At 33.0% G+C, this 22,790-nt stretch overlaps 2 protein-coding genes across 2 annotated transcripts in view; both read right to left on the reverse strand.

Annotated features, from left to right (window-relative positions):
- klhdc4 (kelch domain containing 4) overlaps positions 1-8,078 on the reverse strand; it is a 13,551-nt gene extending 5,473 nt beyond the window's left edge. The window contains exons 1-8 of the mRNA XM_073831971.1: positions 7,913-8,078; positions 7,723-7,814; positions 7,561-7,639; positions 5,141-5,239; positions 4,788-4,924; positions 3,170-3,262; positions 2,756-2,918; positions 101-179 (exon numbers count right to left, since the gene is read on the reverse strand). Of these exons, the coding sequence (XP_073688072.1) occupies positions 101-179; positions 2,756-2,918; positions 3,170-3,262; positions 4,788-4,924; positions 5,141-5,239; positions 7,561-7,639; positions 7,723-7,814; positions 7,913-8,011 (841 nt within the window). The 5' untranslated portion in view covers positions 8,012-8,078. The remainder of the gene's footprint in view (positions 1-100; positions 180-2,755; positions 2,919-3,169; positions 3,263-4,787; positions 4,925-5,140; positions 5,240-7,560; positions 7,640-7,722; positions 7,815-7,912) is intronic.
- A 6,092-nt stretch (positions 8,079-14,170) lies between these two features.
- Positions 14,171-22,790, reverse strand: part of slc7a5 (solute carrier family 7 member 5) — a 29,683-nt gene continuing 21,063 nt past the window's right edge. The window contains exons 8-10 of the mRNA XM_073831385.1: positions 21,768-21,917; positions 17,878-18,055; positions 14,171-16,150 (exon numbers count right to left, since the gene is read on the reverse strand). Coding sequence (XP_073687486.1) covers positions 16,095-16,150; positions 17,878-18,055; positions 21,768-21,917 — 384 coding nt within the window. The 3' untranslated portion in view covers positions 14,171-16,094. The remainder of the gene's footprint in view (positions 16,151-17,877; positions 18,056-21,767; positions 21,918-22,790) is intronic.

The raw sequence follows: 22,790 nt of genomic DNA on the forward strand, positions 1-22,790 counted from the left end.
GAAAGTGGATCTTCTAAGCAAAAAAAGAGAGATGGAGAAATGGAGAGAAAAGCAGCCCACGTTAAACAAGCGATGACCGTGGAGGCTCTAATGATTGTACCTTGCTCCTCTTTGCCTTCCCTCCTCAGCAGGAACATGTCAGAATGGATGGTTCCTTTATCCACATCCTTCTTCGCTCTCTGGAAGAGAAAGGCAGCCATTACCACCTACGTCTGTTTACTCTCGTGGGTTTACTCAAGGACAAGCTTCTGGAAATGACACAATACCTCACTCTCTGTGTAAAGCAGTTGCATTTTCCATCAACATGCTCTTGCAAAATGAGGCCAAGTGTAACATAGCTTAACTAATAATGGACATAAATGGTGTAAACAGTTTTAAATCAATCACACTTTAAAATGAAAGGCCACATGTCTATAGATGGCGGGAAGATGTTCAATATCACCATTTTAAGCCTCTGAAATGAACCATCTTCATTTCAATTGTTGAGGTTTTATGTCATTTGCAACATATTAAGCCTGCAACAAATAGTTACGTCCATACAAATTAAGCTATTATAAGCAATTCATGTGACCGGACCTCAGTAAGATTTTAAAATAATGTTGCTTAGCAACTGTACGCAAAAAAATAAAAGTACCTTAACACTACCATGATATATTGGACATTGTACTACCATTGTATTTTTAGATGTACAGTGGAAATATCACGTTTCTTCCAAACATGGATAAATTATTTCCAAAGATCGCCTTTTTCGCTCTTTCTGATATTTAAAGCCAGTATGAAACTGATTTTATTTTCATATTTATGAGAAAGAAGATATTCAGCAAGAAGAAAGTGAGTGGGATTTGGTTTTATCCATCAGGAGTTGGACTGGATTGTGAAGAGCGATCTTTATATGACAGGATGTTAAGTGGCAGGGCTGAAAAATAAGAGAGCTTGGTGACGTCATTTGAAAAGGAAAGTCGTTTCAGTCGTTTGTGAGGAAAGAATATGAAGATATTTCTAAATTTAGAATAATCTTCACTGATGAACTGTTTGTAAGAAAAAAAAAAACAGCAAAATGAAACTAAAAAACTAAACAAAAGAAATTTAACGAAACAAGACAAAAAACAAAAGAAATGAAACTAAACAAAAAACTAAACAAAATAAACAAAAATAAAAATCTAAACAAAACAAAAAGAAATCAAAACTAAAAAAAACAAATGAAATCAAACAAAATAGAAATAAAACAAAACAAAGAAACAAAAAAAAACAAACAAAGCAAAAAACTAAATGAAACAAACAAAAATCAAAACAAAATGAAAATCAAAACAAAACAAATTAAACTAAAAATTGATCTAGACTGTTTTAATTGTTAAATTATAAATAAACTCTAAAAAACACGCAATTTAACAACAACAAAAAGTACATTTTTAAGGCCCTATTAAATACGTTTTATTGTTTTTTGTTTTATTTTTATCAAATTCCGTGTTATCCATTAGTTTTCTAGATTCAATTTTAATGACAAAACGAAAAACTACAAAAAGTAAACGAGTGAAATAAAACAAAACAAAAACACAGAAATGAAACAAAACAAAAAAACAAAAAGTGAATCAAAACAAAAAATGAATCAAAACAAACAAAAAAACGCATCAAAACGAAAAGAAATCAACACAAAACAAAACAAATGCAACTAAACAAAACAAAAAAATTGATCTAGACTCTGTTTTAATTGTTAAATGAAAAATAAATCAAAAAGCATGTCTAATTAATTGAACTCATGAAATGCACAATTTAACAGCAATTTATTAAGTTAAACAAAAAGTAAATTAAGGCCCTATGAAATGTGTTTTATTTTTTCCTCAAATTCAGTTTTATTATTAAATTCTGTGTTTTCCATTAATTTTCTGAATTCCATTTTAATCATTTCATTAAATTGTAATAATCAAAAGCATCTCTATTTAATTTATTTTATTAAAAAAAAATTATTGTTAGTTTATTTATTTAATTTTTCCGAAATACTGTGTTACGTATTTACATTTTTCTGGTAAATAATTTTTTCTGGTAAATTTTTCTTTTAAAAAAAATTGTCTTTCCTCCTCGATTCTGCGATTCCGTCCATGTTTTAAGCATCACGGAAATCACTGGGCCTTACTATAGATCAAAAGTACCAGGATTTTACATATTCAGAAACCATAATGACTTCATGAACTACAATAACTAAAAAAAATACAGTAAAAACAGTAATATTGTGAAATATTATGTATTAAAAGAACTGTTTTCTATTTTAACATATCACCTCTTTGGAATTATAAGGTTCTATCTGACATTTTTGTCCAAATTGAGTTATTCACATATTCTGTGACAACTCATTTACATTATGTGATGTCTATTTTGTAAGCTGTGTACATTTTTAGAAAACAAAAAGGGTTCTATCTACAGAAGTGTATGAAACGGAAAAACGTTGAAGCTCAATATCTCAAAAGTCCTCAGAATGCAGATAGTATCTTATAATTCTAAGGCAGCAATATTTTAAAATGTAATTTATTCCTGTGATGCAAAGCTGAATTTTCAGCATCATTACTCCAGTCCTCAGTGTCGTGTGATCCTTCAGAAACAATTCTAAAATGCTGATGTGCTGTTTGTTATTAAATCAAATGTGGCACTTAATATAAAATTTCCAAATTCACATTCATTCATAGATTAATGCAAGCGTAAAATCTGAGGAATAAGCTGCAGCGTACTCGATAAAAATTACGCTAATACTCAAAACACATACACTTTTGGAGTATCCGCCATAGATGATGACACCATTGCCGTCGGGACTGGGGGTCATTTGACAGGCTGAACGGGGACAGGGGCCAGTTCCTGTAGGCTGCAGACGGCTCCATGTGAATGTGTCCAGGTTAAAAGCATGAATATCATTGTAATAGATATAATCCCTGTAGAGCAGAGAACATATGCATCACAAAACAAAATATATATATATATATATATATATATATATATATATATATATATATATATATATATTTAAAAAAATATTAATATTTATAATATTTACATTAATTTTAATACATTTACAAGATTCCAAAGGCCATCTATACACATTGTCTAGAAATCTCATTTTTTCCTTATAATATTTTATTTATTACTGACAAGTTGAATTTGGGAAGCTCTGCCCCGCCTGTACCTGGTGCTCTCATGGAAACCTCCAAACACAAGTAGCTGTCGTTTGCTTAGAACCATGCGATGTCCACTCCTACCAGACGGAGCACCAGGAGCTCTGTGAGGACAAAGAGGACATATTTCAAGTCAAAAGTCAATCCTGTTAGTTTAGACCTCTATAACCTCTAGTCACAGCATGACGACAATACACAGGTGGACACGGGTCTTAAAATCCCTGCTAAGCTTCCATAAAGTCCAAATACAATTAGACTTCCGGTTCAACTTAAAAGAATTTACTCTCATTTAATGGCTTGTGTACTTTTCAGTGTTATTTTAGTTTCATTGAGATACTATCATAATTCATTTAGATTTTGAATGAGTTTTTAGTCATTTTAGTTAAAGGTTTAATAATTTTGTGGTTTATTTTTGTCATTTTATAAGTTATTGGTTTTTAAAATTTGTATATACACTGCCATTCAAAAGTTTGAAAACATAAGATTTGTAATGTTTTTTAAGAAGTTTCTTATGCTCATCACGGCTGTATTTATTTCATTAAAATACATTAAAAAAAACTATAATACTGTGAAATATTATTTCAATGTAAAATAACTGTTTTCTATGTGAATATATTTTAAAATGTAATTTATTCCTGTGATGCAATGCTGAATTTTCAGCATCATTACTCCAATTTTCAGTGTCACATGATCCTTCAGAAATCATTCTAATCATGCTGATTTATTATCAATGTTGAAAACAGTTGCGCTTCTTAATATTTTGTTGGAGCCTGTGATACTTTCTTAGGATTCTTTAATAAATGAAAAGTTAAAAAGAACATTTACTCAAAATACAAATCTTTTGTAACAATATAAACTACCATTCAAAAGTTTGTGGTCAGAACATTTGTATCCTTTCTTTTTTTTTTGAAAGAAATTAATACTTTTATTCACCAAGGATGTGTTAAATTGATAAAGATGATAGCAAAGACTTAGATTTACATAGATAATAATACAAATTTTTATATACATTTTATTTCAGGCAATGTTAAGTAACAGAATTTTCATGTTTTTTTATTTTAACAACACACGACTTCTGTAATCAAATCAATTTCTGAAAACAATATTAAGTGGACAACACTTGAATTAATCCTGATTTTATTAAAGAAAATGCAATTATATTGATTATATTATTGGTTAATTTTATGCCAACATTTAATGTTAGTTTATTTATTTTTTTAGAAATACTGTGTTATGTATTTAAAATAAATACCTGTGTTGGTAAATAAACATATATATATATACACACACATACACATATATATGTATAAGTATATGTATGTGTATGTGTGTGTGTGTGTGTGTGTGTATATATATATATATTTTTTTTTTTCTTTTTTTTTAAATAAATATACACACATACATAAATAAAATATTATGATGAAATATTTAAAATATTTATGCACTATCCATGGTGTTTTAATATATTAAAGCAAAGAATACTTGAAATATTTAAAGAACGCTTTTTTTATACTTCAAAAAGCTGTGATAAAAATGTTATGGTGTCCAGATATTAGATTAGACTGCATTTTCTTTCACTTGAGTATTGCACAGTCCTCAGTGAGTTGTTCAAAACAAAACAGTACTCACTTGATTTGCTCCCATGTGCGTGTCCCCAGGTGGAGCACCCACAGATCTTTATAGTGATAGAACTGCTCACCGTCAGGGGACGCAAACTCCCCCCCAAATATCCACATCTGCCCTCCACCCTGGGGAACTACCACTGCCTGCAGGGAGATGGAGAGAGAGAGCAAAAGAAACGTGCTTGAGATAAATGACTTATGCTAGGACAGTCTGACCCCTGGTGGTAAAGACTGAAATAAAATGTCCAGCAATACCAAAATACAAAATCTGTCACATCATGTTTTTAGTTCATAAACATATGACTCAAATACTATATGTAAGTTTGACTCACAAATTAAAGAAGTCATTTAAAGGAGTACCTGCTGAGCACAGCGTCGTGGAGGAGGGTTTGGGATCTCCACTTTTACCCAGGTGTTCTTCTTAATGTTGTAGAAGAATAATTCATTGTATAGAAACGTCTGGAAAAAAATGAAACATTTAACTGACTCGAGGCTTTTTGGTAAGCACATAGTTTTTGTTACTTCTGCATAGTAACAAACCAATTAATATCCAATTATATAATTTATATATCAACAGCAGCCTTTACAGTATCTATTTAAGCACATAACATACACTACCAGTCAAACGTTTTTAGATTTTTTTTAAAGAAGTCTCTTCTGCTCACCAAGCCTGTATTTATTTGATTTAAAGTACAGCTAAAACCATACAATTTTGAAATACTTTTACCATTTAAAATAATTGTTTTGAATGAATGAATGAATGATGCATTTATATTGATCCATCAGAAATCGTTCTAATAATCTGATTTGTTGCTTTAAAAACATTTATTATTATTATGTTAAAAAAATTTTTTTTCAGGTTTCTTTGATGAATAGGAAGTTCAGAAGAACAGCGTTTATCAGAAATAGAAATCTTTTGTAACATTATATATGTCTTTATCATCACTTTTGATCACTTTAAAGCACCCTTGCTAAATACAAGTATTATTTTCTATCATTTCTTTCCCCCCCCCCAAAAAAATCAAAAATTATACTGATTCCAAGCTTTTGAATGATAGCGTATAATGTTACAAAAGCTTTTTATTTCAGATAAATTCTGATCTTTCAATCTTTTTTATTTTCAAGAAACCTGAAAAAAATTGACTCAACTCTTTTAAATACTGATAATAATAAATTAGTATTATTAGCAAATTCTTCAAATTCTGAAGGATCACATGACACTGAAGACTAGAGTAATTGTGCTGAAATTTTAGCTTTGATCACAGGAATAAATTACATTTTACAAAATATTCAAACAGAAACAGTTATTTTAAATTGTAAAAATATTTCAAAATTTGACTGTGTTTGCTGTATTTTAGATCAAACAAATGTGGGTTTGGTGAGCAGAAGAGATGTCTTTGAAAAAAACATTAAAAGTCTTACTGTTCAAAAACTGTACATTTCTAAATTTATACTTAATTTATCAATCGATTTCCCTGTTAGTGCTTTGATTTTCAATCTTTTAAATGCCACAGACCCACAAACATGAGAAAAAAAAATGTGTAAAATATTAGATTTTTTTCTGCTCAATATAGAACTGTACTGTTAGATTTGTTATGCATTTTTATTTATTTTAGACTGCTTTTAGTTAGTAACTTTAATGCAATTTGCTTATTTTATATATTAAATTTTTTCTTACATTTTACATTTGTTAGTCCTCTGCTGGAAAATCCAGCTTAAACTGGTAGCTGGTTTGTAGCTGATCATTACCAAGTAAAGCATCTCGTACCAGCAACAAAACTTACAAATGAGGAATACAATGAATTTTAGCATCATTACTCCAGTCACATGATGCATCAGAAATCGTTCTAATATTCTGATTTGCTGCTTTAAAAACATTTATTATTATTATTATTATGTTAAAAAAAGCTGAGTAGAATTTTTTCAGGTTTCTTTGATGAAAGTTCAGAAGAACAGCGTTTATCAGAAAGAAATAGAAATCTTTTGTAACATTATATATGTGACCCTGGACCACGAAACCAGTCTTAAGTCACTGGGGTATGTTTGTAGCAATAGCCAAAAATACATTGTATGGGTCAAAATTATTGATTTTTCTTTTATGCCAGAAATCATTAGGAAATTAAGTAAAGATCATGTTCCATGAAGATTTTTTGTAAAATTCCTACTGTAAATGTATCAAAATGTAATTTTTGATTAGTAATATGCATTGTTAAGAACATAATTTGGACAACTTTAAAGGAGATTTTCTCAGGATTTTGATTTTTTGCACCCTCAGATTCCAGAATATCAAATAGATGTATCTCGGCCAAATATTGTCCTATCATAACAAACCATGCATCAATAGAAAGCTTATATACTGAGCTCATATTACATATACATCTCAGTTTTGTAAAATTTAACCTTATGACTGGTTTTGTGGTCCAGGGTCACATATGTCTTTATCATCACTTTTGATCACTTTAAAGCATCCTTGCTAAATACTAAAGTATTATTTTCTATCATTTCTTCCCCCCCCCCCAAAAAAATCAAAAATTATACTGATTCCAAGCTTTTGAATGGTATAGTGTATAATGTTACAAAAGCTTTTTATTTCAGATAAAGAGAATCTAGTACTAGCAACAAAACTTACAAATGAGGAATACAATAAGAATATACAAACCTCAAGCTGGTCAAGATGGTTTTTGGAACATGACAGCTGATTTACCAGCTAACGACCATCTTAGACCAACTACAAACCAGCTTCAACACAGACTTACAGTTTTACCAACACAGGTACCTACTTTCTTCCCATTGAAAAATTCTCCTCCGAATAAAATCAGCTCGTCTTTTTCGGGATGCGCACACAGAGAGGCGTTCAACCTGCGGAAAGAAAGAGCTGTCAATCAAATGTCACAGAAACAGACACGTGATTCACACCTTTGGTAATACATATGAACGCGCACCTGGGGGACGGAGAGGGACACGGCGTCTCCACCACCTGCGTCTTTTTCGCGTCCAAAGTCTGAAATTCTGCTATTAAAGCCTCTAAATCCTCCTATTTCAATAAAATTCAGAATAAAAGTTTGACATTTCGTGGTACTGAACTGTGTTCAGAGTGCTAATGTTGGCATCTCAAGCAATACATTCACTCACCTCTTCTCTTTTAGATCTTTTTGACACCTTCTTCTCCATTTTAGCGGCGGTTTTCTCCGCTCCTTTTATTTTCTTTTCTTTTTTACCTTTTTTGCCCATTTTGGCTGTTTTAAAATGCACAGACGGACTTCAGCGTGACAATTACAGCCACATGGAGCTTTAAATGAACTACAAGACAGACGCATCAAATACTTCCGCCAACAGCACGCCGCTCGATGGTTTGTTTTTAGCACTTAGCGCTACAGCGCCGCTTGCTGGTCTGGGTGAACTGCTGTAAACTTTGAAAAAAATCACAAATACGACGATATCTATAAACTAAACACTCCTAGAGATAAACTGTAGCAAACTGCAGGGCTATCTATCTATCTGGTCCATCACTATTTAGATCGCTGACCCAGAAAAGGTCGTATAAATGTCAAAACATGTATGAATATGAACCTCTACATTCCCCTGAACAACGTGGAATGTCTTAACAGAGTGAACTGATATGGTTTACATTCGTTTACCATGGGATCACTCCGACAGGCCCTGACCTACATGAAGCTCTGACACCCATCTTTCTCAGAACTGACATTAATTAACATGTAGGCTATGTCTCGTGGAACTCACGCCTTTGCTTTGCATACCTCTTCCTGTTATGGCACAGATTTGTTACTAATAATATGTGGTATATGAACAAACATTTGATTTAAAGTCACATGCATGACTGAACAAAACAACGACATTTAGAGCACATGTTTCAATGTTACACGGGGCTCCAAGAGACTGGAGGAAATTAAAGTGATCTGAATCACTGAGAAATAGCGTCTCGCACTGTTGACAGCAAGAGACAGAGGCAATATCCTTATCAGATGGGCTTTCGGTTTTATTACTAGTCAGTGTAGTGTTTGTGAGAGAAATAGTATGTTCCCATGCAATTTTTCTTCACATAAATAAGTAACAGCAGGCCTTTCAAAAACAGGCTTTCGAAAAATGTTCACACAAGCAATTTTCTATTTTTCTACTAACGTTAAAAAAAACTGCACTCTTGGTTGGTAGATATGCCTTGTTGTCCCTTTCAACTCTTTCTAGCATAAAGTACAAATAAAAGACTGTGTTACCAAGCACATGACTTCCCGAATCTTGCTTCCAGTCACCTGACTGCCATTGTGAAGGTGGAATCGTGACCTTCAGTGAGAGATTTGTCTAATTGTGTGTGTGTTTGTGTGTTTCTACACCCACGTTTGTGTGAGGCTCACTGCCTCCAGACGTCCAGTTATACGTCTGATTCCAAGACCTTCTGACCTCTGTCTCTCTGCCCCTTCCAGTCCCGGCCTCCTGTTGTTTTCTGTTCAACCCATGCGCTTTCCGTAGAAACAAGCGGTGCAGAAGGATACAAGGCCTGGCAGGAGTGATTTTTCTGGTTCAGTTGTTGCGTTTGAGGGCACAGCAAGCAGTATGACTGAGAAAAGACATTTCTGATAAGTTTAGGAGACATGCTGTACACTTTTGTATACTTTTTTTGTTTGTTGGTTTGCTTTTGTCTTGTCTCATTTCAGACGATGCGTCCTCCAGAGGTCTGCATACGTCATCAAGGATGTCTTATCTAAAAAAAAAATATTTTGGAAGCCTGTGTTCAAGCTTTAAAGGGATAGCTCACCCAAAAATGAAAATTAACCCATGATTTAGTCGCCCTCAAGCCATCCTAAGTATATAATACTAGGTTTATCCTTTCCAACAATGACTGTATGATTTTGAGCTCCATCTTTTCCCACTGTGGACAACTGAGGGACTCATATGCAACTATTACAGAAGGTTCAAACGCTCACTGATGCTCCAAAAGGAAAAATTATGCATTAGGAGCTGCGGGGTTGAAAATTTTTTGAATTTAAAGATCAGGGTAATTTAACTTATTTTGTCTTCTGGGAAACACGCAAGTATCTGTAGCTTCTAAGGGGAATTTCTAAATGACATGATATTTATCAAAATAAGAAAAATGTACACATCTTCATTCTGTGCAAAAGTTGTCACCCCCCCAACTCTTAATGCATTGTTTTTCCTTCTGGAGCATCAGTGAGTGTTTGAACCTTCTGTAATAGTTACATATGAGTCCCTTAGTTGTCCTCAGTGTGAAAAGATGGATCTCAAACTCGTACAGTCAAACAAGAGACTCTTGTTTGAAAAACTATCGATAAAAACAACAACAACAACAACAACAAAAAACACAGCTGTTGATCATTCAGGTAGCAACACAGTATTAAGAATCAAGTGTATGTAAACTTTTGAACAGGGTCATTTTTATAAATTCAGCTATTATTTTCTCTTGTAGACTATATGTAAACATCCATTAAGTGAAATATCTGATTCAGGTCAGTAGTAAATAAAAAATAACATGCATTTTGTATGATCCCTCTTATTTTGGTTAAATAATTAACATTTCGCAGATTCTGCGAGTGTATGTAAACTTTTGACCTCAACTGTGTTTAGAATAGCTTTGAGGGTGAGTAAATCATGGGGTAATTTTTATTTTTTGGTGAACTGTTCCTTTAAATTGATGACTACATAGGCAGCACACTATTTTTTTAAAGCTAATATCACCCCTATATCGGCCCCATCTGCACTGCTCAAAACCTCTGTGGTCTCAGTGTCAGGAAGCACTTGTGATTTGACACATAAGTGTTCGCTGTGATGTAAATCTGGGAGAACATGGAGTTCTGTGTGCGTATGAGCCTGCATTACAGAAGAAAACAGGCACGCCACTCCATCCTGATATCAGCTGCACAAAAGGCTTCTGTATTAGAGTCGTGACCACAGGGATATCTGTGATATAAAGAAAATTAGATGAGATTGGAAATCCACCGCAATAAAAATATTGGACACGATGGCAACAAATGATTTTATCTTTGAACCAGAGAGAAATTACTGATGATTTGCCTGTTGCCAAGAGACTAATGCAACAGAGTTAATTCTCTCAGGTAAACAGACACGTAATGTCAATAACAGAGGCAGCAGCAACAATACCTTTTTTTTTTAAATCAGAAAACCATTAATTTAGTATAAAGTCACCATGTAGGTGGAATTTTAAATAAGGCGACGTATATGATGTACATTTTGTGACTAGCTCGTAACCTTCTGGCAAACAGACATTTTATGTTAGGCGCTTGGACCTCTCCTTTGCCTCAGGCAGACTGACGTGGCTCTGACCATGTGCAAAACACTAAACCTCTAAATGAAGAACACAGAAATGCTCAACCTTTACCTTGTCTTGCATTCTGAGGTAGAAAGTTCACAAAACAGAAAACCCCATTGCACTTAACCTACAGGATCTGTTGATCATTTTACTGCAAACTAGGGCACCTTAAGTGTTTCTCTAATCAGTTTTTACCTGATAAGCTTTTCACCATTTCATAGAAATGATGGAAAATGAAAAGGCCTGCAGTTCAGACTCATTTGTCAAGCATCACAGTGGTCAGACTAGAGGTGCTATTCTGTTTTTGACGACACACTGTCTTTTCACATGAGGCCTGCAGTCAGAAAGAGGTCAGTCAGTGTCTACATGTTACATTTAACAGTAAAGTATGAGGATTCTCTGTTGAGTATGTTAGCATGTCAGCTACTCGAAGAGTTATACTCAAACACGGTGACACAACTCGAGTTTATAGACTAGTCCAGTGCCTTGAAACTTAAGTCTGCTGATATGCGGTCACTTCAAAAACATTGGCACGTTTGTACCTTGTACAGCTAAAAATTGCTGGATATTGATAAGACTGGAAGCCAGACCAATAAAAAGTAGGCTACAAATGGCTGTGCCTACTTTTATAAGGCATAAATAATGTGTATATACAATCGTTTCGTATAAGTGGTTATAGGTTGTTTATCGTTTTTCAATATACTTTCAATGCCACTTGGTGCCAGTAATGCTGCAGAAATTCCGTATTCAGTCTTTAAAAAGCTGAATTGCTCTTCATGCTTTATCGCTGAAGCGGTAAATTTGCTTTTTCTAACCAAACAACACATATTTTGGCTAAACCAACAAAAAAAGCGGAAGTCAAATGACACTGGCTAATCTTTTCCTCGCAACTCACATGACACAAGAGCTTTCCTTAGGCCACAGCAGCTGATGCGAAACCGGAGCTATTACGAATATCCTTAGGAGAAAAATGGCATTTGGGTCAGTTTTTCCAGAGTCCAACTTGCGTGAGTTCATTTTAGTCACGAGCAACAGGAATTCACGACAGAGAAACTTTGCTTGAGGGAACCCTGCCGTCTAGGCTCAACTAAAGATGCTATCTGTGGAATTCTCCTTTCGTAATAATATAAAAGAATGGTACATTTGGTATGTTAATAATTGTAACTAATAAATTATCATTTTACTACGTACAGTTGAAGTCAAAAGTTTACATACACCTTGCAGAATCTGCAAAATGTTAATTGTTTTAACAAAATGAGAGGGATCATACAAAATGCATGTGTTTTTATTTAGTACTGGCCTGAATAAGGTACAGCAATTCACGTAAAAGACGGTTGTAGTCAAGAGAAAATAATGATTGAATTTATAAAAATTACCCTGTTCAAAAGTTTACATCCCAGCTAACCTGATCTTCAATTTCTAACTATGAGGACAACTGAGGGAGTCATATGCAACTATTACAGAAGGGTTCAAACAATCACTGATGCTTCAGAAGGAAAAAAACACGCATTAAGAGCTGGGAGTGGGGTGAAAACTTTTAAACAGAATGGAAATGTGTACATTTTTCTTATTTTGCCTAAATATATATATATATATATATATATATATATATATATTAGTTAGTAATGCCTTTTAGAAGCTACAGAGAGGTAGTCACATGTTTTCACCCCCCGGCTCTTAATGCATGGTTTTCCCTTTTGGAGCATCAGTGAGCGTTTGAACCTAGTTGCATATACATCCCTCAGTTGTCCTCAGCGTGAAAAGATGGCTCGCAATTTTTTTTTTCATTAACTAAACTATTTTTGGTTCCTAGAACGTTAGTTTTTGGTTCCCACAATGTTCCCTGATGTTAAGCCAGGAAAGTTTTCTTAACGTAAATAGAGAGGAACGTTCCAGGAACCTATTTGGAGCATTGCGGGAACGTTCCCGGAATGTTCCCCTAACCTAAAGAGAACGTTCCCAGTAGGTTTTTGTTTAGTGATCCTTTGTTTGTCCTGAACAGTTAAACTGCTCACTGTTCTTCAGAAAAATTAAAGTCCCACAAATTCTTTGGTTTTTCAGCATTTTGTGTATTTGAACCCTTTCCAACAATGACTGTATGCTTTTGAGATCCATCTGTTCACTTTGAGGACAACTGAGGGAGTCATATGCAACTATTACAGAAGGTTCAAACACTCACTGATGCTTCAGAAGGAAAACCCATGCATTAAGAGCTGGGGGTGGGGTAAAAACTTTTGAACAGAATGGAAATGTGTACATTTTTCTTATTTTGCCTAAATATATATATATATTTTGTTAGTAGTGCCCTTTAGAAGCTACAGAGAGATAGTCACATGTTTCCCAGAAGACAAAATAAGTTAAATTCACCCTGATCTTCAGTTTCTAAAAGTTTTCACCCCCAGGCTCTTAATGCATGGTTTTCCCTTTTGGAGCATCAGTGAGTGTTTGAGCCTTCTGTAGTAGTTGCATATGAGTCGCTCAGTTGTCCTCAGTGTGAAAAGATGGCTCGCAAAATATTTTTTTTCATTAACTAAACTATTTATTAAGTTTCTTAAGATTCATACAATGTCAGTGTTAACAACATCAGCTGACCTGCTAATAAAAACACAGAAATACTCATGATTTTGAACGCATTCATGTTTTATTTCTCTGAATACTCAACAATGTCTTGCAGTAAAGTAAAAATCACATCAGAGCATGAACTGTTTAATTTCTAACAAAAACGTTTTGTACAGTAGACGTGTAACCATTACAAGAAACTGCTCAATAGGATCTCTTCGTAGTTGTATTTCACTGAACATCACAGAGAAGACTGGACAGATGGCTGACACCAGAATACTTACAACTGTTCACAGAGTCCTACAAGCAGTGTAGCTGACTGATCAGAGATCAGCTGAATACGGCACCTACAGATCACACACAAAAAAAACAGGTTTGTCTTCTCTCAAACAAGCTTCAACGAACTGAACTGATGAAATACTGAGTCTGCCCTTGGGGAAAAGGGTTTGCATGCCTGTGTGACGCAAAGATAGTCGTTGGGACGTAAAGTTTAATTATACATGGGGAAAATATGTGCATTTAAAGAAAAGCTTTTTATTCAAAGCATATTTAAAAAAAAATTAAATTCCAACAGATCTGTTGTGATCAAATATAATTAATTGTGTGTCAACAAAGTAGTGAAATTCAGCGACAAATTGTTCATCACTGTGTTGTCATCTGTTTTGATGAAAGGCAGACTCAGCTCATCTGCAGTTATTTTTTTTTATTAATGGGCACCACATATGCCAAGCCATCATTTACGAAATACAACAAAAACACAAATGTAAAAAAAAATAATTCTGATGAAAGAAGGAAAAAAATATCAGTAACAATTTATTCCAGCACTTCTTTAGAAAAAATGCCATGTAAAAAATGATTAGAGCACTAACTCTAAAATGCATGACTCTACAAATAATAAATAAATACATATAAGTAACTTTCTACATATCTAATTAAATTAGATACAATGATCTTGTTGGCTGGAGTGTTAGTCATACTGCTGTAATTCTCTAAATAATACAAAGAAAAGCATCTAAAGAGGGCTTCTTCTATTCAGAAGCCTTGGAAATTTTTCTGTAACTGTAAAAAACGAAGGACAACTTCCATTTTGTCCTGAAACAACATCCTCTCCATCACCCAAATCACCCCTAGTGTTTCTCTCACCACTTTTTAACGGAAAATGTGGATTTTCGCACAAACAAACAGCTGATTTTGGTCCAGTTTAGGAACAAATGTCCATTTAACCAAAATTAGGACGACCTAAAACCACTTAATCCACATGCAACTGAAACACAGTGATGCATATCGCATTTACAGCAAAGTCATTCGTGAACTGATGAGGCACTAAAATCTCTTCGGTAAGGAAAAATGCATGATACCTCGGAGTATCAACAACTGACATAGCCTTTTTTTAAAGGTTTGTAACCGCCAAGAAACTTTGCTTTGTTTAAATAACTAGGAAAAGAAATCAAAAAGATGGTCCAGTGTTAAGTACTTCACATACATTCGCATGACAGACGCAGAAAAGAGGTGCTAAACATTTAAAAGAAACAGGAAAACAGTGCCTCATCTTTTGTGCTTCGTTAAATCATAAGTAGGCATGAAAATATACAGCCAGGTGTATGAATGTAATGTACTGTATGTCTACTGAGGTAAGCAGCAAGGCAATAGGTATTCTGATGAATTTATGAATACTGTAGGTCTACGCCTTCTGTAGTATTACAAAAATTGGATACATCCAATTAAAGGACCGTGACCAAACCAAAATTCCTTGGAATTCTTAGTAACAATCAAAAAAACTGCATTAAGCTATCAAAAATAAATCTGTCGAAGTATAAAGTCATATCAAGTCGATCTCAAAAAATAATACAATTCTACACTGACAGACAAAGCACAGCAAACTTGTCATATCTGCCGTAGGAAAAAAAAAGAAAAAAAAAGTATAATAGGATATTCCGTAATCCAAGATGCAAATTTATCGGTCGGGTGGGAATCACGGTTTTGGTCGCTGAGAGAGACAGCAACTCGATACGCACTTTTCCTCATGTACATTCTGAAATAAAAGCTGATGATACAGGAAGCTAAAAATCACACAAATTAAGTCCTAAATAAACGGATGACCGAGTTTTATGACGCCATATCTCCGGTGGTTTAAAAATGATATATATATATAAAAGTCCTGATTGAAACCAAACTGAAAACTAAAAACTGAAAGGTATACAGTATAATACATTTGATTGAAGAAGGACTGGCAAAATCTATTTCTTAATTGAAATGCTCCTGTGACTAGTTGTTTAGTTTCTTGTAGTTGTCTGTAGTTGTCTAGTTTCTTATGTGGTAATTCATATAGATTTTGCCTGTGTCAGCAGGATAAGACGTTTTTTTTTTTTCTGGCTCTGGCCCTCTAAAGGGGATTTGAGGTGGGTACGAGAAGACTTTGTGCGTGGAAGAGGCGTCTGTCGCTGCGTTTGGTCTTCAGGACTCCTGAGGTACCACTTCCATCAGCTTCTGGCATGTCGCTGTGGCAGAGACTGGACAAAAAAAAAAATTATATATTATAATATACTTAATGTGCGGGGATGCATTACATTGATCAAAAGTGTCATTGAATATGTTTAAATATGCTTCTGTTTGAAATAAAAGCAGAATTTTTTTTTATTTTGATTAATCTAAGAAAGCAAAATCATGGTTTACATGGTTTTATGCAGCGCAACTTTTTCAACATTGATATTAATAAATGTTTCTTGAGCAGCATATTAGAATGATATCTGAAGGATCATGAGACACTGATGACTGGAGTAATTCAGTTTTGCATCACAGGAATAGATTATAGTTTAAAATAGACTAAATATCTATTTTAAATTGTAGTAATATTGCACAATATATTTTTTCCGGATTTTTGATCAAATAAATGTTGCTTTGGTACGACATTAAATAAATAATTTCAACCCCAGCAAAACAGCATGTAATTATTATTTTTTTATTATAATTAATTGTATTAATTCTGGGTGTGATCCATTAGTGCATGTACACTACCAGTCAAAAGTTTTTGAACAGTAAGATTGATTTTTTTTTATGTTTATTTTTCAAGAAGTCTCTTCTGCTCACCAAGCCTGCACTTTTTTTGTTCTAAAGTACAGAGTTTGTACTATTTAACGTAACTGTTTTCTATTCAAATATATTTTAAAATGTAATTTATTCCTGTGATTTCATTGCTGAATTTTTAGCATCATTACTCCAGTCACATGATCCTTCAGAAATCATTCTAATATTCTGATTTGCTGCTCAAAAACATCTATTATTATTATTATTATTATTATTATTATTATTATTATGTTGAAAACAGCTGAGTAGATTTTTTTCAGGTTTCTTTGATGAATAGAAAGCTCAGAAGAACAGCATTCATCTTATAAATGTCTTTATCATCACTTTTGATTCATTTTAAGCATCCTTGCTAAATAAAAGTATTAATTTCTATCATTTATTTCCCCCCCTTTTGAATAGTATAGTGTATAATGCTTTTAATTTTAGATAAATGCTGATCTTTGGATCTTTTCATCAAACAATCCTAAACAAAAAAAAATGTACTCAACTGTTTTAAATATTGATAATAATCAAAAAAATGTTTCTTGAACAGTAAATCGGCATATTAAAATAATTTCTGAAGGATCATGTGAAAATGTAGCTTTGATCACAGAAATAATTAACATTCTAAAATATATTCAAATAGAAAACAGGTGTAGTAAAATACTTAAAAAATGTACTGCTTTTTATTTGAATAAAATAACATAAGGCTTGGTGAGCAGAAGAGACTTCTTTGAAAAACATTTAAAATCTTACTGTTCAAAAAGTTTTGACTGGTAGTGTAATTGTAAAAGAGTTTTTTTTGTTGTTGTTGTTGTTGTTAAAAAATGTCATTTGAAAAGTCTTTTAATTAAATACTATGTGAGACCTAGAAAAATAGCATAATATTATAGCCTAATTTTTACAATCTAAATTAAATCTCATCAGATAAAAGCCCCATCCTACAATATTTTCCACCAAATATAATATAACTTTTAAAATTTGTCAAACTATGGAAGTTAAATGCATAGCAAACATTTAATTTTGTCCTAAGAAGCATTGCTTTTGTATAAAGGTTTGATTTTAACAACTTGAGGACCCTAAAGAACATTTCACATGTCAAGACTGACGTTTTAACTGCCTAGAACCATCTTTTTCTCATTGTTGTGAAACAAACAAGAGGTAAGACACTCACAGATGATCTGCAAGAGCCATTTTGGCTTGTTCTGCCACCAAACGCCAATGAAGTACACAGGAACTCCTGTGGCGATGATTCCAAATCCTATAGCACACTCCACAGGGGTCTTCCAGATGGACACCACGATGAGGAACAGGCAGGCCAATACGAAGGCAATGGGCAGCAGAATATTAACCTAGTGGACAGAGAGGTGGAACATGCTTTGAAAATGTGATCAAAAGTCTATTTCAAGTACAGTATAAAGTATGTTTGTTACAGAACATTTATTTCACTTATGAAAGACACGCTTTGCAGAAGTTCAGAGTTGAGCTCTGTGTTTCTCGCTCTGACAATTGCCATTCTTCTCTGGCTGCTCATTTTGGTAGGACATCCTGATCTTTGATGTCTGGGTTGTGTTGTGTTTTCTCTATTTGTGCACAATGGACTTCACAGAGCTCCAAGAATGGTTCAAAGCTCTTCTTTTTATAGCCTTTTTTCTCCTTACAACTTCAGTACCCTGGGTAGCTTCTTTGTGATAACCAGACTGATCTGGTTTTGCAGAACGATTTCACTTCAGCTTGTTGACAGATGGTCTGATACTCTCCTCACGCTCGGTCTGATCAAGACTAGCTTATTGTTAATGTCATCGCATTTCATTTCCACATTATGATTTCCACTTACACGTTATGATTAATCATTTTAATGTTTACTATCATTCAAATCGTGTGATCAGTGGTGTGCGGTGGTGCTCTGAAATGAGGAAGCAAAGTCCTCAAAGTATTTTCTTCTTCTTTCTTTTTTCTTTTTCATTAAAAAAAAAAAAAATCAAATGTAAATTCAGGTTTCAGTCACATTTTCTTTGTTAAATAAACATTACTTACACTATCAGAAAAAGAAACAAAAACAAATATTTTACATTAACAATATAATTAATATTCTACTTATTAAAGCCAAGTATGAATCTAATCAAGTGTTTTTAAGCATTTTACATTTATTCTAAAATACTAACTTAAAGCAGTAACTATTTAAACAATATATTTCATTTGTGAACTTATGCTCAGCTATTCTTTTTAATAGTTAACTTTGAAGTATTTTTGAATTTTTTGGATCATCGGTCATCAAAGCTCAGGAAATATTGGTCACAGACACAGAGATTTACTTTCAATTTCACCTAACTGATTATTACTCAGTAAAAACTCTTACAGATCCTGTTTTCATGCCATTTTAAGTCTTACTTTGATGCAACAAAGTGGTTATATCTAAGTGTGTAAGTTGTTTACTTCCTTTTTGAATTAGTCTTGCCATTAATGCCATTATATTGTTCATTCAGACTGATTTGTGTACGCGGAATGCGCACAAGAGGCGGGATTTATTGCATGAACCAAACACAGCCGAACATAACCAGTCATATCCAATCATATCGGATGGAGGCATCGTTAACAACATTAACAAAAGAACCAATGCAAAAAAAAAAAAGATTCACTCCAAAAAAGAATGATTCACTCCTAAATTATAAATATTTAAACAGAATAATTAAAAAAAGAACTATCTTTATCGTTAAAAAATATTTATTTTTTAAACCAAATCATTAAAAAAGAACCAAGTCAAAAGAATGATTCACTCCAAAATTGTAACTGTTTAATGATTCAATTTAAATAGTGAATCTTTTTTTTTTTTGGTTCTTTTTTGGAGTGAATCTTTTTTTTTTTTTTTTGCATTGGTTTTTTGTTAATGTTCAGAAAGTAAATGCAATGCCTCCATTCGATGATTGGATATGAGTGGTTATGTTCGGCTGTGATTGGTTTATGCGATAAATCCCGCCTCCTGTGTGCGTTTTGCGTTAATTCAGCGTTAATGTTACAACGTTGGAGTAAATCATTTCTTTTTGAGTTGGGTTTTTTATGGTTCGGTTTAAACAGTTATAATTTTGGAGTGAATCATTCTATTCAATAGATTCTTTTTTAAATGGTTTGGTTTAAATAGTTATATTTTTGGACTAAATCATTCTTTTATATTGGTTCTTTGTTTAAACTAGACTTAAAAAAAAAAAAAGAACCAACTCAAAAAATTTTTTTAAATCGAATCATTAAAAAAGAACCAATTCAAAAGAATGATTTACTCCAACATTATAACTGTTTAAACCAAACCATAAAAAAACAACTTTCCACATGACTCAACATCTTTTATAGCCACAGACTAAGAACTTCCGTAGAATTATTTAATTGTTATCACCTATTCTACTCTGTTTACCTAGTATATCTTGTCTCATCTTATCTTACATTTAAGACATACATAAGGATCCCTTAAATTTATATATTGTTTAGAACATTAAAATGATTAAAATGAAAGAAATAATTCACTCTAAAATTATATCATTAACCCTGAATTAATGTGGACCGCACACAGGAGGCGGGATTTATTGCATAAACCAATCACAGCCAAACATAACAACTCATATCAAATCATCGAATGGAGGCATTGCATTTACTTTCTGAACATTAACAAAAGAACCAACGCAAAAAAAAAAAAAAAAAAATTATTCACTCCAAAAAAAGAACCAACTCAAAAGAATGATTCACTCCAAAATTATAAATATCTAAACCGAATAATTAAAAAAGAACCAAGTCAAAAGAATTATTCACTCCTAAATTATAACTGTTTAATGATTCAGTTTAAATAGTGAATTTGATGTAATACTGAATTTCAAACTTGTGAAATTTTTTTTAGTTCTTTTTTGGGTTCTTTTTTTAATGGTTCGGTTGAAACAGTTATATTTTTGGAGTGAATCATAAATTGGTTCTTTGTTTAAACTAGACCATTAAAAAAAAATTCACTTCAAAACTATTTAAACCAAATCATTAAAAAAAGAAACAATTCAAAAGATTGATTCACTCCAAAATGATAACTGTTTAAACCGAACCATAAAAAAAGAACCAACTCAAAAAAATGATTCATTCCAAAATCATAACATTAAAAAAAGAACCAACTCAAAAGAATGATTCACTCTGAAATGATAACTGTTTAAAGAACCAATGCAAAAAAAATGATTCCCTCCAAAAAAAAAAAAAAACAAGATTCACTCCAAAAAATAACCAAATCAAAAGAATTATTCACTTCAAAATTATAACTGTTTAAATCGAACCATTTTAAGTCTTACTTTGACATAACAAAGTGGTTATATCTAAGTGTGTGAGTTGTTTACTTCCTTATTTTAAGTAGTCTTGCCAGTAACACCATTATATTGTTCATTCAGACTGATTTGTGAACGCGTAACGCGCACAAGAGGCGGGATTTATTGCATGAACCAATCACAGCCGAGCATAACCAGTCATATCCAGTCATATCGGATGGAGGCATCGCCTCCTCTCACGTGACTTTCCCTCATTCGTTCTTAATTGCCCCCCACCAAACTCACCGTGCACTTTAGGGGGTCTGTTAAAACTTAACGGACTCAGGGGAGGCAAGAGAAATGCGGACTACTATTCCAATTTCTATTAAACTCATTAATTAAATCAGTAAAGTGCCTACAGGCAGAGAAAGCCAACATTACAGGCTAAGTACTAAGTATAATGAATCCAAACAATGGACTGTCGCTAATGAGATCTAGAATGAGAGAAAGATTATGAGCAATAAGCAAATGGCCTCTTTCACTCCAGTGCCTCTAAACCGAGTTTGATGAACATCCCTCTGTGTCCGGCAGATGAGCGGAGGCCACTGAGTGCAGTGAGAGATGTGAGAGAAGCACACAAAAGGGCCTGTGTGTTACCGTTGTGTTGCTGGCTATGTCCGGTTTCAGACAGCGAACACATATATTATGGCAGGTCACTTCTCATGCATTTGAAAGTATGACCTTGTTCACCCTCACACAGTCTGTCTGTGTTCGCTAACTAGCTCCGCCCCCGGCTCACCTTAATTGGTCGTTCCAACTCAGGTTTCTTGTAGCGTAACCACATCATGCCGACGATTGCCATGGCGATGCAGAGCCAATTAAAGAAGCTGAAGAAGTTGATGACGGAGAATATGTCGTTGGAGAAAGCGTAGAGGAGAGTCATGATACACTGTGGGGAAAAAGGAAAGAAAAGGTTTAAACGGAATCATTGTGATCTGTGAATCAACTCAAAAATGGGACATTATTATAGATTTACACCACTTCTGATGAATTTTCATAATTTTTCCAGTCATCTGTGATTATTGGATAAAGATTTTGAAAGTATTTTAAAACTAATTTGCTAATAAATAATTCAGATTCATCAATCAGTTTGACTGATTCATTGAAAACTCAAAACAATGACTTAACTTTTAAATTAAAAAATTAGAACTAGTTAGTTAAATTGATTCATCGAACAGAACTGAAAATAGAACTGTTTATAAGGAATCATTTAAAAGAACCAACTCAAAAGAGTTCATTCACAGATTAAAACCAGTTCAACTGATTTGTTGAAAAGAACTGATTATAAAAAATATATATATAATAATTACAAAAAAAATTGAACTGGTTAATTAGAATCATCAAAGAAAATAATCACCCAAAGAACAATTTTCCTCAAAAATTTGAACCAATTAAACTGATTCATTGAAAACAATTGACTTAAAAGAATCGTTCGCTCAAAAATTAGAATTGTTTATAAAGATTCATTTAAAATAACCAATTCCAAATAATGATTAATTTACAGATTAAAACCGGCTAAACTGATTAATTGATAAGAACGGACTCAAAATAATCATTTACCAAACTATTTTGAGCTGGTTAAACTGATTCATTAAAAAAAAAAAACACTCAATTTGCTCAAAAAATTGGAACCAATTAAACTGATTCATTAAAAGGAACTGACTAAAACAATTATTTGCTCAAAAAATTTGAACTGGTTAAACCGATTAACTTGAAAAACAAAAATTCACTCCAAAATTCTAACTATTTAAATTGAATCATT

The sequence above is a fragment of the Garra rufa genome, chromosome 25, assembly GCF_049309525.1.
Source record: "Garra rufa chromosome 25, GarRuf1.0, whole genome shotgun sequence".
Taxonomy (NCBI): domain Eukaryota; kingdom Metazoa; phylum Chordata; class Actinopteri; order Cypriniformes; family Cyprinidae; genus Garra; species Garra rufa.